We start from the raw sequence: 19361 nt of genomic DNA on the forward strand, positions 1-19361 counted from the left end.
AGTTCATTTTTGAATGGTTTTGATATCCTTCAAGTAAATCGGGAGCTTATTATACAGCTTAGTGGACATAGGAAAGACACTTCTTTTGGTGCACATATAGTTTTGATATGATGTAAATGTGTTGTTCATTTGTCGTGTGTTGTATGAATATACATCGTTAACATGAAGAAAACTACTTTCATTTCTCTTTACATATATGACACTTTTGTACATGTACAGGCAAGGCACAGTTAAAATTTTATTTGACTGAAAAACCCCTTTGCATGAGGCTCTTGGTCATAGATTAAAAATAGGGTCTTGTTGCCTTTTGCTGTAGACGAAAAATAGTAACACTGAAATAGGAAGCTCCCCAGAAAATTATTCCATAACTTAACAAGGACTGAAACTTACATTTCATAATATACCTTGTAGTAAGCACATTAAATGGGAATCATCATGTGTTATCGTGCAGATTTAAGTGCTAAGACATCTCTTTGTATAACAACTACTTTATGAACATGAAAGCCAAGGATCTTATAAAATATAGGATCTGCCCTTACAACAAAATCTTGAAGCCATACGTCACAGTTTCGCCACTCTTACTCTGCCCACTCTGCCCAATAGGATCGCAATGTTTTGAGCCAACAATCATGGCGGAAACGAAAGTAGCCAATCAGACGATGGCGTAAACGAGAGAAGCCAATCAGACATGCCGATGCTCGTTTTTTTTTTTTTTTTTTTGGCTTCATTGATTTAATAGGATGAAGATACATATGGGCAGTTCCTCTATTTTATAACATCCTTGGTACAGACAAACTACACTTAAAACTTTATTTGACTGAAAGACCCTTTTGCATGAGGCTCTTGGTGATAGATTAAAAATAGATCTTATTGCCTTTTTCTATAGACGCAAAATAGTAACACTGAAATTATTAGCACTCTCCAGAAAATTATTCCATAACTTAACAAGGACTGAAGCTTATATTTCGTAATATTTATTGTAGTAAGCCCATTAAATGGGAATCATCAGGTGTTATTGTGCAGATTTAAGTGCCATGACATCTCTTTGTATAACAACTACTTTATGAACATGAAAACAATTTTTATTTTCGCACACAAATAGATATTGCACTGCATTGAGTCGTATCCTACTTCAGAACTGTTGTGATGAAAACAATATTTTACTTTTCAAAAGATTAGAAACGTTATAGGGTTCGAATTTTATTGTAGTACTAGGAGTACGTAATATTAAGCTATTCTTCAAAATTTGCACTTCTGTCGTATGCTTTGTCATTCGTACCTTAATAGTTGAATTCAGAGAAAATTAAAACGAAATCTTACTGTGGCTATCGGTAATTTTCTTTTAGAGTAAATAAGGGGCGCTAGTGTATATTCCTTGAAACACAATTTTACGAAACAAAATCCTGCTTTTAGCCTTTCAAATGTACTTAGAGAAAAGCCGAAAAAATTTTAATACAAGTTTTCAGTGTTTTAATAGTTTCGGATTTCGGTTAATTGTATTGTCATTAGTATAACAAACTGTAGATAGGAAAATATATCCTGCCATCTTCATTTAACAATAATTCTGCGAAACATAATTGGAATTTTTCATTAAGTATACAACATGTGCTAAGTATAAACATCTAACAATTTGTGTCTGATGAATATTCCTGTAACAAATTTGCACCTCTTTTTCTAATATCCATGGCATAAACAAATGTTAATCGCAAAATATTTGTGTGTAATTAAAACAAAGGTATGGCAATGATGAGAAAGAATATTGTTGCCATATTGTTATGTTCAGCCATAGCAACAATACGTACTCTTAGTGTTAGGAAAGGGTTAAGATTTTAACTAGTACTAGGGCTAATTGGTTTAAGCATGTGAGTCAGGAAAGACATTTTGTCATCGCAGCGCTCAACACGCACCCGAATATATCAGAACACGATGTTACAGCAAGATTAGAATGTCTGGGAGTACAACAACAGGATCACTTCCGTGCCCTCGGAAAGCTATATCTATTACTAGCTCCCGACTAAACCTAGTGTCTCCACGCTCCAGTATTAAGCTTACCCCACTCAGCAATTCAAAATTGGACAGTCCACGCTCAAGCGTTAATCTTCTACAAGCTAGTGGGCACTCTAAATCCACTCTTGCACCTCCTCCGCCAAAGACAGCAATCAGTACTACGCGCTCTGGAAGTTTGGTCAAATCACAAAATCAGCAGTCTCTCACCAGTCCACGGATTCAAAATCTAGCCAGTCCAAGAAATCCATACCTTAATAGCCCACGAAAGCCAAGTCTTACGACTCAACGCACTCCAAGTGCTGTTAAATCACAAACTCCAAGTATATCTAAGCCACAAACTAAAAGTGTAACTAAATCACAACCTCCGAGTGTGATTAAGCCTCAAACTCCAAAGATTCCACGAACTTCAGGCTTTGCGAGTCCGCGGGTTCCAATTCAAACTGTTTCTCTCAACAGTCCTCGAAATACTAACCTCACCAGTTCCAGAGTCACTGACTTGACAACTTCCGCAGTAAGTAATCATTCATGTATTCGGAAATGTAATATTGTGTACCATAGAAAATGTGTAGTGATGTAAAATACTAACGTAACATAGTCTTGGTGTTTACTACCGTAGTTCAACTTTAGCAGTGTTTGAGTACTAGTGATCTTTGTCAGTATCAGTGCCGTGCCGTGGAATATCAGCACCCGGGGCGAGACTATACGACGGCGCCCCCGTACATATGAATGAGGTTGACTGACCAGTCGCGAAGCGCCACCATGGTTGACGTGAAGAAAATTTTCAAAAATAAGCCCTGCTTTCCCTTGATTTTGAGCACGTTTTATTAGTTTTTTCTTCCATATTGTATATGTGCACATTTTCCTAATATGAGTAATATTATAGGACCACTTCCTAAAGCAGGAAGAGGATTTAAGTACATACTAGTAATATTCCAAGTAATTTTTCCTCTCTCGAATTTTGTTTTCCCTTATTTCGGCGCCCGGCACCGCTCCTCCCCGACGGCACGGCACTGGTCAGTAGCTCCAAAACTATTGAACCTACCGTAGTCGGGTCAAGACTTCACTTAGGAACTAATATGTGTGCTATCCAAAAATAAATGTTTCAGAATTCTAAGGTACTCATGCAATAATTTTTATAGAGGGAGTTTGGCTACGGGCATATAATTTGAAGCACTCACCAACTACCTCTATAAAAATGGTTGCGGAAGTATCTCAGGATTGTGAAACTTGGATATTTGGATAGGGCATATACTAGTTCCTAAGTGAAGTTTTGACCCGAAGACAGTAGATCCCATTGTTTTGAAGCTATGGATCTTTGAAGTTCATTTCTTCATGTTTTCGGAAGCCTACAACTCCGAAAGGAAGCATTTGTGCATCCAGGTTGGTCTATATATTTTTTGTCTTATCTTGGTGTCAGGAATCACCTGCTAAACGTTGTCGGTGTTGTTTTGAAACACCCTGTATTTATTATTCTCATATATTTATTATTTTCTCTTTGTTTTTGGTTTTATATCTAGTTTGGAGCAGTTTTATCTTATATTTTAATGGTAGAGCGTTCATCTCTGGTGCTTGGGGTCCCGGGTTCGATCCCAGCCCCCGCCGAGTAAACTTTGTAGTGGACAAATACCGTGTGTGTGGATCTTCTCGGGGTTCTCCCGTTTCCTCCCACTTTGTGCATTCCATCATTTCATTAATTTCTCATAATCACTGTCTCCTTTAGCCTAGCTGGCATAACCATGGAACGTAAAACTGATGGAAGATTTCATTTCATATTTTTGCCTTCGGAGTAAAGACCTGGATTGGATTCCCGGACATCTCATGCGATTCATATCTCACGTATCTCAGGGATCTCCCGTTTCCTCCCACTTTCTTCATTCCACTATTTCATTCATTTCTCATCTTCACCGTCTCCTTTAGCCTAACCGGCATAACCGTGGGACGTAAAACTCAAAGATTTCATTTCATTTTCACTCTTGTTTGTTACAGTGTCCGATGAAGGCAATATGTTCAGTTAGTTGGCGGAACTATTACACATTTATAAATTTTAAATAAGCGCTGCATTGTTCAGTAATTTATATTTTTAGGTTATTTAAGATAGCAAAGCTAGCATGAACTAGTGCTGTCGATTTTTTTGAGACATTTGCGGTTTTCGGTTTTTGAGAAAACCGATTTTCTAAATTTGGTTTACGAAACCGAAACCGCAAAAGCGGATTTCCAAACGAAAACCGCAGAAAGCTCTTTTCGAAAGCGAAAGCCGCGCGAAACCGTGTGGGAAACCAGTAAAACCTTTGTGGTTTTATAAGCGAAACCATGTTTGTCCTTTTCAAAGCAGAAAGAATGTTTACTGTTTTTAATTACACCTTTTAACAATTGTGAAAGCATCTATCAATCGGGATAATTGTATTGATTTATATGTGTGTTTTTAACTTTATTTGCTCCAAGACTATTATGGTAATATATACAGCACTGTGCCAAAGGGATAGTTCGTTGGTTGTACAAGTCACATCTAAATAGAAAATACCGTAAGGTATATCCCTATTTAAGATCACTACACATGCAACTCATGAAATTCAATTTGAAATCTCATCCAGTTAGACTGAGATCATTTATATTTGTATCGCGGTTTTCTGAAAACCGACATTTCGGTTTTAGGAAATTTCACTTTTTTCAAAAACCGATTTCGACACCACTAGTATGAATCACTTAGGTCCTTTTCAGGAGCGTCATTTCAGATTTTACTTGGGGGGGGGAAGACCCCTTGATATAAGTAAAGTTTCGCGTATTTCACTGATTTACTACTATTTTATTGATAAAATCTATAGAGATCCCAAACTCAGGGGGGGGGGCAATTACCCTTCTCTGCCTCCCTAAATGACGCCCCTGGTCCTTTTGGTGCGTTATAATGGAGTTGAACTACGGGGGCTGTTCAGAAAGTAGCAGACGTTTTGAAAGAAAATGTAACAGAATAAAGAAACCAAATTGTATTATATAAGTGTGAAAGTGCACCCTTAAGCTATTTTTACAATATAATAACGGTAGAAATCTGCCACCTGCCATTTCAGCCACTGGCTTACACCGGCATGCAGTTCGGCGTCAGTATCAAAGCGTTGTGTAGCGAGCCATGTCTTGATCGCTGGGAAGAGGCAGTAGTCGCTTGGCACGAAATCCGAACTGTATCGTTGGCGATCGAACACTTCCTATCCAAAACATCGAAAAGCTCTCGCGTACGCTTGACATTGTGTTTTACGTGTGATCTCGTGAAAAAAACACTCGGCCTTCACTCATTATTCCATGTCCGTATACTTCACACAGTTGGCGATGGATTTCAATTGGCTTTTTTTTTTTTTTCTTCAACAAAAACCTAATCACAGAACGCACCTCACAAGAGGCGGGATTTTCTATTGCAGCGCACATTGTAACGCGTTACAAAAACCACAATAAGAGCATCACAATTCTCACGCTACCGCACCTGGATGCGTACTGAGTATGGCAACGTTCTGACACCAAGATGGCGCCTCTAGCCCTGCCCACTGCCGTGATAGGTCAAAACGTCTGGGACTTTCTGGACAACCTTTGTATATCTTGGTTTTAAGCCTCTTCCCTAAGCTAACCCCCTGAAGAATACGAAAAATGCAGAAACTATGACAAGTAGTATCTACAAAACGATATTACACAAGCTAATAGTTGTGACCAAGACTCTCCGTATAGTGTCTAAATTTGGGTGCCCAACTACCTTGAGATCATAAACTGCGCACCCAAATTTCTGGTCTATAATAAAAGATGTGATAACGATTACTTATTTATTTACCTAGATAATAGCATTTTGTAGATACTGTCTGGGATACTTTCCGTATATATTTTTTTTTATCGTGTTGAAGTTATTTACTAAATCTGAAAAGGTGAGGGTGAGGTTAGGTAAATGAAAGAGCTTCAAGCAAATACCATGATATAATTATATAATACGTGGGTCGTTCAGTATATATATTTCCCTAAGCTGTAAAAGAAAATACACTTATAAACTATACGTACACATGTCCAAAAGGGGGGCGCGGTGGCTCAGTGGTAGAGCGTTCACCTCCGGTGCTTGGGGTCCCTGGTTCGATCCCAGCTCGCGCCGTGTGGACTTTGTGGTGGACAAACACCGTGCTCGTGGGTTTTCTCGGGGTTCTCCAGTTTCCTCCTACTTTCTTCATTTCAGCAGTTCACTCATCTCTCATCATCACCGTCTCCTTTAGCCTAACCGGCATAATCGTGCGACGTAAAACTTACAGATTTCATGTCCAAAATTATTGTCGCATGTCTATAAATATGTTGTAGGAATATAATTTGATAACGAATTCACTCGGTATTTCTTATGATGTTAGTATGTGTATAATCGGCAAAGACATGCATGTGGCTAATTTCATGTCAAAAGAGCAGTAAATAAGAACAATAAAACGAAAATAAAACTTTCTTGTCGATTTAGCAACATTTTGTTCGTATTTATAATTCTTTTCCTATGAAATTTACCACAAATATACATTTCCCGATTATACACATAGTATCAGTATTAAAAGTACCCTGCAAAATCATTATCAAATTATATTCTTACAAGAAGACAGTTATAGACATGCGACAATAATTTTGGACATGAGTGTACATGTGTACTTGGGTCCTTCCACACCTCTTCACATAATTCACATTGGGATTCAGGCATTTGTCTAACCGTTACACTAATTTGTCCAAATTCTTTGCAAAAAGTTATGGCTCTGGCGATTTAGCACTCTCCTTGTATTTCGCTTCAGTTTTTCATCACCAGTTGACAGGAAACCAGTTCGCTTAATGTCGAATCTGAACTCTTCTTCAGGGAAACCCAATTCGACATAACCGATCTGGTCTCTTCTTCTTGACGGTAAACGCCCATCTCCATTCAGCGCGCAAACAAGATACAAAATTGAAGAATTAGGATGGGAAGAGCTGCCCCACTCTCCATACAGCCTTAATTTAGCGCCATGTTACTTCCATCTTTGTTAAAGTCTGCATTGCAAGGTGAACATTTCGAAACAGATGCAGTGAAGCGGAATATGGGAGAACGTTAAATAGCCAGTCCTGATTTTTTTTTTTTTTTTTTTTTTTTTACAAAGGATTTGGAGGAATTGGTGCAACAGTGAGACAAATGCTTGAATCTCAATGAGAATTATTATATGAAGAGGTAAGGAAGGACTCACCTACATACAGTGGTGTATTTACTACTTTGTTTCGGGGGGGCTTTGCCTGAAAATGTGAAAATTCTGCAAGATATTTCATATACTTTACTATAATAAGTAAGATTTCGGGGGAGGGGGGGCTTAAGCCCGGAAGCCCCCTAAATACGCCACTGCATATGCATGTGCATGTACAGTTTGCACATGTATCTTATATATATATATATATATATATATATATATATATATATATATATATATATATATAAGATACATGTGTAAACTGTACATGCACATGCATATGCAGTGGCGTATTTAGGGGGCTTCCGGGTGATCAGAAAAATATAGATGGTGATCAGAAAAATGGAAACACCTGTAGTTGGCAACACGTCAGATCTATGGGTTGGCAGTGGTGTCGTGGCGCCCGCAGCGCCGGACCGCTGGTGGTGGTGTGTTAGATCGGTCTCCATACTACGTCAGGCGCAGTGGAACAGCAGTGTCCAGTGGCTGCAGCAGACGGAGGTAGTGTAAAATGGGAGACCTCTCAGATTTTCAAAGAGGGCAAATTGTTGGTGCGCGGTTATGTGGAGTGAGTGACGGCAGTGGCTACTGTGTTAGGTGTGTCGCGTGGGACAGTGTCGAAGGTGATGACGACCTACACAACACACGGGAAAACCACATCGGGAAAGCGGAACAGTGGGCGGAAGAAAATCATGAGTGACAGGTCACGCCGGGTATTAAAGCGCATTGTCACGCAGAACCGTCGTGCCACTGCGGAGCAAGTGACGGAGGAACTCAATCAACACCTCCACCACCCTGTTTCGACAATCACAGTCCGCCGCGAATTACATGACATGAACTTACGGGGTCGTGTTGCACGGGCCAAACCGCTCATCAGGGGCCATAATGCTTTCGCACGCCACAAATGGTGCCGCGACCATGCCACTTGGACCGTTGAGGACTGGAAACGTGTGATATGGTCGGATGTCATCCTTCACCCTATTCTCAACCACGGGCCGTGTTTATGTGTGGAGAACGCCCAAAGAAGCTTATGATCTGCAGTGTCTCCGCCCAACTGTGAAACATGGCGGCGGCTCGGTGATGCTGTGGGCCGCCATATCATGGTTTTCATTGGGTCCTGTGGTCACACTTAGCGGACGAATCACTGCCAACGATTATGTCGCAATTTTAGGAGACCACTTGCCTCCTATGGTCCGGATGTTGTTCCCGGACAATAATGCCATCTTCCAGGATGATAATGCACCCATTCACACAGCTGGCGTTGTTGCAGCGTGGTTTGAGGAACATCGGGATGAAGTTCAACACCTCCCCTGGCCCACCCAATCCCCAGATCTCAACATAATTGAACATCTGTGGTCCGTCTTGGAAACACGACTCCGACGACGATTTCCACCTCCATCCTCTCTCACAGAACTGGAAGATGCCCTGCACGAGGAATGGGGTAAAATTCCACTTGCTACCATTCACGACCTCTATACCTCAATCCCACGTCACATCAAGGCTGTTCTGAAGGCGAAAGGTGGCCCGACACCATATTAATCTGGTAAGTTGCAATTTCGTTCAGGTGTTTCCATTTTTCTGATCACCATCTGTATATATATCTGTATATATACAGCTTAGAGAATAATGAACGATCCACGTGTAATACGTTAAGTCATTAAACATTATGGGCATTATGTAGAGTCGTTCTGACGCATGATTAGTGCCATACTAAAAAGTTCGACTAACATATGTTTCCTTCAGTAGTCAGGGCTTTAGTATGACGCTAATCATACGTCAAAACGACTCTGCATAAGGCCCTATCACTTTTTTTTATGTATAAGTTTTGTAAACACTCGAAAAAATGTTTCTTTCTGGATTGTTCTAATGTTGTTGTGTTTTTTTTTTTTTTTTTTTTTCGTTTTGCAGTCAAAAGTCACTCCATCCCCCAGCCGCCCAGTGGCTCGCCGTCCTCTTGCCAAATCATCAGCTGTTAATCACTCATCGGAGGTACCCACTTCACCAGCTGAGAACATGAAGAAAACTCCTACAGGGGGCAGAGTAAGTACAACTCATTTCATGTTTTCTTGTCTGACAAAACATTCATTAAGTTACTATTTTTGTCACCCTTTAAGTAGTTTTTTTTTTTTTTTTTTTTTTTTTTTTTTTTACAGATACAGGGTAAATGCAATAAAAAAGTATACAATCTCTGTCCAAAAACCGAGCGAAGTAGCTGAAGTGGTAGAGCGTTGGCTTCGCATTCGGGAGGTCGCGGGTTCAATTCTCGCTGCCGACCATCCTGACTGGGGTTTTCCAGGGTTTTCCTCAGTCCTACCATGCAAATGCTGGGATGGTACCTACTAAACAGGCCCTGGCCGATACCTTCCCAAAATCCTTTTCATTGTTGTTGTTAGATATCCAGTGTAAAATGGCCTCTGAGCTGTATCTGATGATTGGTAAAAATAAAAATAAAAAAAATTAAAAAAGTTCGGTGAATAACGTCATACTGCTCATGATCGTAAGAGTGCGCCACCGCTGCATCACGCGCCGGACATGTCTAAATAAGTTCCCGAGCGGCGGCGCTACGAGTGTGCTTATCGTAGAGTGAAAGTGTAGTGCGTGCGGTTGAAACCAAAAATGGATACCAAAATGGAGCGGCGAACGAATATGCTCGTGGTGTTCTTCGACTCTGAGGGTCTCATCTATAAAGAATCCCTCCCTGAGGACACCACGTTAAATACCGCTACGTACGTTGAAATACTGAAACGTCTGTTGCAACGAATCAAGCTGGTACGCCATCAGTATGCCAAGCAAGGCAACTGGGCCCTGCTCCACGACAGTGCTCAGACACACATTGCCTTTCTGGTGCAGCAGTTCCTGACCAACAGGGAGCTGTGTCACTCAATCACCCACCCTACTTCCTAGACTTGTCTCCCTCAAACTTTTTCTTGTTCTTCAAATTGAAATCAGTTCTGAAGGACAAGATGCTTTCGAACATTTCGGACATCCATTGTAATCTAATGTTACGACCCAACTGAAGGCCATTACTAAAGACGAGTAGGCCAGGACCTTCCAATACTTGTACAGCCGTTCCCAGAAGTGCATTACCATCAATGGAGATTACTTCGAAGGACAGTAACTGCTGTTTCAAGTAAGACAACAATCCGTTCGAAATATAGACACACCGAACTTTCTGGTCAAAGGTTGTATGTGTGATATTGCACTGTTTTGGAGATATATAGGATGAAACAAAAGTCGCTGGGTATAGAAGTAGAGTTGAACATAGCAGCAATGAATCTCAGAGTCACATTCATATTATTTTACACTGGAAACAATCTCCAATGTATTGTAAGTGTAATTAAGGGGGAACATGGAATGATCTCAACGAGCACTAGGTGCAACATGTAATTAATGCAACCTTAGGAACGAGACACGTCTCTCGGGAGAATGCAGGAACATGGTCTCACACTGGGAACAGCATTCTTGGAGTAAGTATTCAAAACCACCACGATTTGCGCAGAGACAAGCACGAATACGATGATCATGGACGCACGCACACGACCTGCCTTCTTTGATTAGTTTTGCAGCCTCCAACAATGTGTTTCTCCTGATTGTAGACTTCTCCAGTAGGCAACGAATAAACAAGAGCTTTGAAATGGCCCTGAACGTAAAATATCAGTAGGTTTCCTCCACGATAGGCTTCCTGACATCTAGTAGACCCTAAGTGTATTTTTGAACACCCTATATATCTCTGAAATGATGACATGATGTATATATTTATATAGACTTTTTCTTCCCTGTCTTTTAAGGAATCACCCATTTGAGATTTGGGCATATCTCAGTGTTCTATCCTGTATGCAAGGGCGCCCATCAGGGGGCAAGGGGGCCACTCCCCCCAAACAGGAAATTGTACTTGGGAATATCGAAAACCCAATAGAATTTTTACTTTCCCCCCCCCTCCTTGGAAACTACAACATGGGCGCCCTTGCCTGTATGTATACATTGGCTGCGGAGTTTCACGCGTTGATATTGAGGAAATCTTTGCCCAAGTTATACGCATTTTTGAAAGTAAAATTTACGAACATATGAAATACCTTTTTCTTTAAAAATCAAGTATTCCATTTATTTATTAGTTTTATGCCCACGATTATAGACCAAGGGTAAGGGAGACAGTGATGATGGAATGAATAATAATGGTGGAATGACAAAAGAGGGAGGAAACGGGAGGACCTTGAGAAAATTCACGCACACGGTGTTTGTCCACTTGTTGGGAGCTGGAATCGAACCAAGGACTCTACGCACCAGAGGAAGCGCTCTATTACTAAGCCACTGCAGCCCCTTCCAAGTTTCCATATATAGGGGATGTCACATAATGTGCTTTCGAGGACCTAACCATATAAATGCGTTCTCACCAGCCTCGATACACACATTACAAAGTGTAGGGGCTGCTGTGGCTCAGTGGTAGAGCGTTCACATCTGGTGCATGGGATCCTTGGTTCGATCCGAGCTCGCGCCAAATGGGCTTTCTGGTGGACAAACACCGTGTGCGTGGGATTTTTTGGGGTCCTCCCCTTTCCCTCCACTTTATTTATTCCACCATTTCATTCGTTCTGATCATCACCGTCTCCTTTAGCCTAGCTGGCATAACTGTGGGACGTTAAGCTTAAAAATTTCATTTACATTACAAAATGCCCAAGTGTCAACGAGACAAATCTACAGGTAGTGCAAGCCTCAGATTTTATCCTACTAAGACCAGCAACTTAGGGTGATCCAAGTGGTAAAACACAAGGGTTGGAGTCTGGAGAGTAGGAAGGCCATTCAATTAATCCTTGTTAGCCAATCCAACTGTTAACATCAGATTAAATTATATTTTATTAGCATTCTTTTTTATCTTTCTAATATCAATATGTGTTTAATAGGTACAGAAATTGTCAGTAATTATGGACATACGTGTATTTTATTAATGCATTAAAGTATAAAATAGATAATACAATAGAAATAAAGTAATTATAAGAATACAAGTATTATTATTATTAAATACTCTGGTAGGTCCTGGAATTATTATTATTATTATTATTATTTTGTTTGTTTATAAAGGTTTGGGTATGCAAATGTTTTTTTCCACGGTTCTCGATCTTCAGCTTCCTCTTTTAACTTTTTGTTTGTTTGTTTGTTTGTAAATCATCGATCAGTTGTGTTCTTCCTACTCCTCGTTTTCCTTCCATCTTTCCCTATAGAGAAGACAATTTCTTCGCAAGATGTGTCAATCCAATTGGCCTTCTTTAATAGAAGTGCTAAACAAAGAATAATAGTAATGCGTAGAACAATACAAGAACACATTTCACTATATAATACAGTAAAACGCAAAATAATACCAAATACTATTTAGAACACTACGTTTTAGAAAAAGTAACATAGCTTTTACATTACGTGCACACAGATTGTTATTACAGCTATAATCGTGCGCGTCCGCAGGATTTTTTCACAGGAGGAAGCAAAAGTTGTGATTCTACATTTATTTATTATTAAATATTTATGGCATCTGGGCATATAAGGCTCAGCTTTGGAAGGAGTCAGCCAGAAACTGATTTACAAGGTACTATCTCGGTATTCACGGCAAAAAAGACAAGTGCTCTTATATGTATAATAGATGTAAGTTTGCTGACTGTATATATAATAGATATTTTTACAACAGAAGTTGGAAACGCGAAGAAATAAAGAAATTATTGGAGAATTAAATTTAGAAAATTGGTCTTGTAGAAACTTAATCCGAATTATTGATTCACTTCAATTCCAAGGAGGGATCACAGACAACCTTTCCCCCTTTGCGCACGTCCATGATAACAATAATAGTGTGTAGAGTTGCTGGTACAAAGTCAGCCAACAAACATTTCGCAATAGTATAGAAAGCATTTGCCACCAACAGCCTGAGTTAGAACGCTCCCAAAATTTTAATCCAATTAATTATTCTTTGTGTTGAGGTTCCTTATTTTAAATTATTGTAATCCTGCTCATTGATGACCTTGTGCATACATTTGAGTTCGGTGTCTCACTATATGAACATTTTCATCATACAGGATGTTTCAAAACAACACCGACAGCATTTGTGAGGTGATTCCCGACACCAAAATAAGACAAAAAGTAAGACCAACCTAGGTGCGCAAATGCTTCCTTTCGGAGTTATAGGCTGCCGAAAACATGAACTTTAAAGCTCTACAGCTCCAAAACTATGAAACGTAACGTAGTCGGGTCGAGACTTCAATTAGAAATTAATATGTGCACTATCCAAAAATACATGTTTCAGAATCCTAAGGTACTTACGCAACAATGTTTATAGAGGGAATTTGGCTACGGGCATATAATTTGAAGTATTCACTAACTACCTCTATAAAAATTGTTGCGGAAGTATCGCAGGATTCTGAAACTTGGATAATTAGATAGGGCACATACTAATTCCTAAGTGAAGTGTTGACCCGACTAGGTACGTTCCATAGTTTTGGAGCTATAGATCTTTAAAGTTCATTTTTCATGTTTTCGGCAGCCTATAATTCCGAAAGGATGCATTTGTGCACCCAGGTTGATCTATACTTTTCGTGTTATCTTGGTGTCAGGAATCGCCTCCCAAACGTTGTCGGTGTTGTTTTGAAAGACTCTGTATTTAGACCTGACTTTCCAGTCACTGGCGCATAGAAGGATCGTAATGTGGAACACTTCATCCTAATGAAAGCGTCTCAGAAAATGTCCCTTCGCATTCAACACCAGCAGCATCACTATTTCCTGCAACGTTTCAAGATACAAGATGGGTCCAATTAGCTTTCCCCTTATAAGCCACACCGGAGCACAAATTTCCTGGAAACTTGAGTCTTGACAGTCACCATTCAATATTCAATAAGGATTTGTCTTGCTCTATTCTGGCATTGATATCTCCGTTGGCGTAACGTATGCCTTACAGGAAAAGTAGATTTCTATTGAAGTTGGTCGTAGATTCTTATAATCGACCCGCCGTTCATACACCAAAATTTTGGATTAGCTGCATTTAGTCCTTATGTCATTTGCAGTTTACGCTACCCACTGACTGCAGCTTGCGCTAGCACTTGATGCTTTTCTTGAGGTCAAGGAGTCTTTCCAACTGTTTTTTTTTTTTTCGTTTTTCTTTCTTTTTAAAGTTATTAACGTTTTCATGTCGGGAGCGGTCTATGGACGTAGCAAATGAACTGATCTCTCACAGTCTCCATCTTTCGAAGCTTTGCGATGAGTTTCATTATAATATCACGAATAACAATCTTTCCTGTGCTATTTCTCTCTTTGAACATCTATGTAATTGCGCAGTGCTGCAGGAACAAACAAGGAGTAGAATCTCGCTGCGTTCCATTACGTGTCAAGTCATTTTGAGGTCTCACCTGAAGAAAGAAAAATATTCGTTATAACTATGTACGGAAACTGTTGAGATGCACAGAACTTTTCTCAAATTCTATTATGAAGACAAATCAGATCCATTTCTTCTCAATTTCTAGCTTGCTTCTGGACCTCAAATTCTTTCAGTGGTTATTTAAATTGATAGTTTTATACATGGTGTCCGAAAAAGAAAGAATTCTTTTCAAAAATTATCCTCGGACCCCCTAATGTGATATTAGAATCCTCTAAATACCAAACACAAGGTAATATATTATTTTTTTTCTTTGCCTACCTTACAGAGATTCAATATCGGCGCCCTTCGTGACATGGCAGATATCTAGTCGATAGTCAATTTTCTTCTCATACTCGAATAAGCATGTTTCTCGTAACGGCAACAAAGGCTTCTGTGATCGGCTCTCGCAGCTCTGTCACATCTCGATGGGACAAAGACGCGGTTTTTGACAAAGCTCCATGAAAAGAAGTCGCATGGTGCCACGTCTGAAGACCTCAGGGGCCTTATCAACACTGCTTCATCTTCAGGACTAGTGCAACCTATCTATCCAACGCTGTGGGAGATGTTCATTCAGATTACCCTCTCACGTCATTATGGAAATGGGGTGGAGCTCCATCCTGTTGGAAAATGAAATCTCGGGAGCCTTCTTCAAGTTGTATTATCAGCCACATTTGGAGCATGTCAAGATACGAGTGTCTCGTTACAGTTCCTTCTGCAAAGAAAAATGACCCATAAAGTCATTGTCTCCTCTGAATGCGAAGCACGGCCGGTGCTTTCGCCTTTGCATAGACAACTTGTCTCCATGAGTTGTGTATTCCAACGCTTTAAAAAGTTCTTGTCAGGTGGATCGACTTCAAATTGTCGCCGAAAGTTGCGCTGAACTGTGATAACAGATGTTGCGCATTCCACAGCACAAAATGCCTTCTGTTGTTGTGTGGGCACCATCGTGAAAAATTTGTGGTCTTGGAAACGGTAGGCATTTCAATCAAAACTTGGGGTATCTAACAGCAATTCTTGTCACTGACATCTCTCTCCACAACTGGGCACCTAAAAAGATAAAGAAAAGGGTAGAATCTTTTTCGGACATCTTGTATCTCTTAATTCCCAAATAAATTTCTTAGTGTGAAGTAATCTTAGAACAATTAAAGGAACGTGAATCATCGGAAAACAAATATAATTAAAGTATATACAAAACTCCTGGTAATTTAATTTTTTTTTTTTCATTTAAGTGCATTTTATTCAATCCTCATGACGTATCGTTTATGTATTTCATCATCGCCTTTAATAACCAGTTTTACATTGGGTGGTAGGCTTTTCTCGTGCTTATCTTAGACTCTTGTAGGTTAAGTATAGTTGTCAAATAAGCTAATTTAAGATGTTTCATTAAATAAAAATGTTTTATCCTATAGTTTTATTATTCTATAATAATTATTTTTTATTTCTTTATTTTTTAAAAGCAGAGGCCTCAACAGATTGAAGAAAAGGAGAAGCGATCCACATCGCCTCAACCAAAAGAGAGGAAGCCTTTGACGCAGATCAACATGGATGACCTCCAGGCATGCAAAGTGTGCGGACGAGCTTTTGCGAAAGATCGTATCCAGACGCATGAGTCAATTTGTGTGAAGACTTCGAAGAAGAAGAGGAAGGCGTTTGATCCAACGAAAATGAGAGTCAAAGGTACCGAGGCGGAAGCTTATGTAAGGCAAGCAAGAAGGCAGCAAGAACAACCGAAGGTAATTTTCATAATAAGACAGTTAATTGAAGTATGGATTAGTTAAAACTTAATTGAAACATAGACTAGTGAAAGGGCACGTCACTTCAGTTTAATTACATGACCAAGGCTGTTTCTCTAACATGTATTCGTAATATAAGCCTGTGAAGAGGTGTGTTATAAATAAGCAAACATGCTCCTGTATTTTGTGCCGAAAATACCTAATTTAAAGCAAATACGTGGGTCGTTCAATATATATGTTTCCCTAAGCTGTAAAATGAGAGGGGCAGTCAGAAAGTTCCCGGAATTATGTTGCAGCTCTATTTTCATAATATAAGTCTCATTTACTTAATCGCTTTCAAAGCAGACACCTGCGAAACATACACACACTTGCTCCACCGCTGGAAGAATCAACGACAGTCCTCTTTTGGTATCTTTCCAAGTTAAGGTGGATCACTAGGTGTTCTCGGTGTATGCTAAACGCTGCTTGAATAGTGCGGCGTTGCAGATAGTGTTGAATGTTTACTGATGCCAGATAATTAAGGAAGTAATCATGAAATTCTGCTTGGATACTTACTGGAGAAATTAGTTTTTGACCCTTAACCACAATTCACAGCTAAGTTCCGCTTCTCGAACCTTAGCGCTAAAATCTAGAATTTTCTTATTGTGACTACCACAGTAAACGTACAAATTTGGCAAGAACGCATTATGGTGTTCTGCGCAAATTTCTTCTCAAAATCCATTACCTTACATGTAAATTAATATTGAAATACAATGTGAAACATAATACGAAAAACGGTCAAACAATATATCTATTTCGTAACAAGATAGTTACTTTAAAATACTTTACACATACAAATAAACATTTCGTAAAACTGAGCACTTCTAGTAAGTTCTAACAGCAAGTGCCATCTTGTGTTCTCATTGTAAAATGAATCAAGTTTTTTTTCTTTTATTTGTTACTTTTTTCGATATCAGAAGACACAACCAAATGAATCAGTGTCTTGTGTTGTAGCTAAAACATAATTCTATCTTATAGTACAATATTTATAATATGTAACGTTTTATTACGAAGTAGTTAAAGGAATAAGCTAAAATATGTACTCTTGCGGATGGTGATCCACCTTAAGCCGTCGCGTTTATTTTGATCTATTCTACGGTGGCGAAACGGGTACTTTTGAGGCCCACTTTTAGCTTCACGAAGAGTTAAAATCCGTTGGTGCTAAACTGTTTTTAAAACTATCTCTAATAATGAAATCTTTCTGAGTTTTACGTCCCACGCTTATGCTGGTTAGGCTAAAGGAGACGGTGATGATGAGAGATGAGTGAAATGCTGGAATGAAGAAAGTGGGAGGAAACGGGAGAACCTCGAGGAAACCCACGAGAACGGTGTTTGCCCGCCACAAAGTCCACACGAGCTGGGATCGAACCAGAGACCCCAAACACCGGAGATGAACGCTCTACCACTGAGCCACCGCGCGCCCCTACTCGTACATTGGTGTTATGACCCATTCACAATTGCGAAATCCATAATTAGTCAATCTAAGGACAGCACTGTACGAGATTCATTGTGATAGGATCACAAATACCAAAACTACATCATCATACTGGGAAGTTCTTGATTACCCCTCGTATTTATTTTTGAAGATACATTTATGAACTATACATACATGTATAAGTGGATCCTTCCTCACTTATCCACATAATTCCCATTGAGATCCAGCCATTTGTCTTACTGTTGCACCAACAGGGTGTCTACTGAAATTCCAAAATGAAATTTCGTGACTTTTTCGTGACCTTTTCTTTACCAAACAATAAAATTTCGTAACATTTTGAAGAGCGAATTTGGGTGCGAATTAGGCCGAATTTTCATGCGCGCAATAGAAGCATGCTTTGCTTGAAATTTGGTAGCGTCTAAAGTCGATCATAAACATTGTTGATGGTGAATTTTGACGTTCTATAGAACAAAATTTTCCAATCTGTACTCTTATTTGTACAAATAAAAAAATCGTGACCCAAAAGCTAAATTTCGTGACTTTTTCTTGACTTTCATGACCGTTTCTGATTTCGTGATTTTTTTCGCGACTTTCGTGACCGATAGACACCCCGACCAATTTGTTGTCCAAATCCTTTGCAAAAAAAGTCAGGGCTCTGACCATTTAGCACTCTCTTCACTTCTTTATCTGTTCCAAAACAGTCACCTTGCAATCCAGACTTCAACACTGGAAAAAGATGGAAGTAACTTGGCGCTAAATTGAAGCTATATGGAGAGTGGGGCAGCCATCCCCTCCCTAATTTTCAATTTTGTGTCTTGTTTGCGTGCTGAGTGCTGGTGGGCGTTATAGTCAAGGAGGAAGAAAAGCGGGTCGTTTATGTCGAATTGTGTTTCCCTGAAGAAGAATTCTTCAAGTTTGATATAAGCGACCTAGTCTTCTGTCAACTGGTGATGAAGTGAAACAAAATGTAAGAGGAGTGCTAAATAGCCAGAGCCCTGATTTTTTCAGAGGATTTGGACAAATTGATGCAACGGTGGTACAAATGCCTGAATTTTAATGGAGATTATGTGGAGAGGTGAGGAAGGATCTACAGTGTTCACCTCTGGTGCTTGGGGTCCCGGGTGCGATCCCAGCTCCCGCCAAGTGGACTTTGTGGTGGACAAACACCGTGTGCGTGGGTTTTCTCGGGATTCTCGGACTTCCTTCATTCCACCATTTCATGCATTACTCATCATCACCGTCTCCTTTAGCCTAACCGCCATAATCATGAGACGCAAAACTCAAAGATTTCATTTCATTTTCCACCTACACATGGGTGTATAGTTTACAAATGTATCTTAAAAACTAAATATTTTACAGCTTAGGGAAACATATATTGAACGACCCACGTATACTCATCTTTAGATTTTACGGACTTCCCTTTAATGGATATCAGAAGCAACAGACACAAACTGAAGCAGAAGACTCAGTTTGAAAGTCTTGCATCCTACAGATGGAGTTCTGGTACACTGAGAACGACACACTCTTTCGGGAGCTGACCGCTATCACTTGTTTAC

The 19361-nt window shown here is 39.7% G+C and overlaps 1 protein-coding gene across 2 annotated transcripts in view; it reads left to right on the forward strand.

Moving 5' to 3' along the window:
• The first annotated feature begins 1721 nt into the window (after positions 1 to 1721).
• The window catches only part of LOC145663836 (uncharacterized), a 29582-nt gene continuing 11942 nt past the window's right edge, over positions 1722 to 19361 (forward strand). The window contains exons 1-3 of one of the 2 annotated variants that reach the window (XM_081729943.1): positions 1722 to 2518; positions 9120 to 9251; positions 16056 to 16331. In XM_081729943.1, coding sequence (XP_081586069.1) covers positions 1946 to 2518; positions 9120 to 9251; positions 16056 to 16331 — 981 coding nt within the window. In that variant the 5' untranslated portion in view covers positions 1722 to 1945. The remainder of the gene's footprint in view (positions 2519 to 9119; positions 9252 to 16055; positions 16332 to 19361) is intronic. The other variant, XM_081729944.1, reaches the window with a different exon arrangement.

Source organism: Thermobia domestica, chromosome 11 (assembly GCF_964235325.1).
Source record: "Thermobia domestica chromosome 11, izTheDome1.hap1.1, whole genome shotgun sequence".
Classification (NCBI taxonomy): Eukaryota; Metazoa; Arthropoda; class Insecta; order Zygentoma; family Lepismatidae; genus Thermobia; species Thermobia domestica.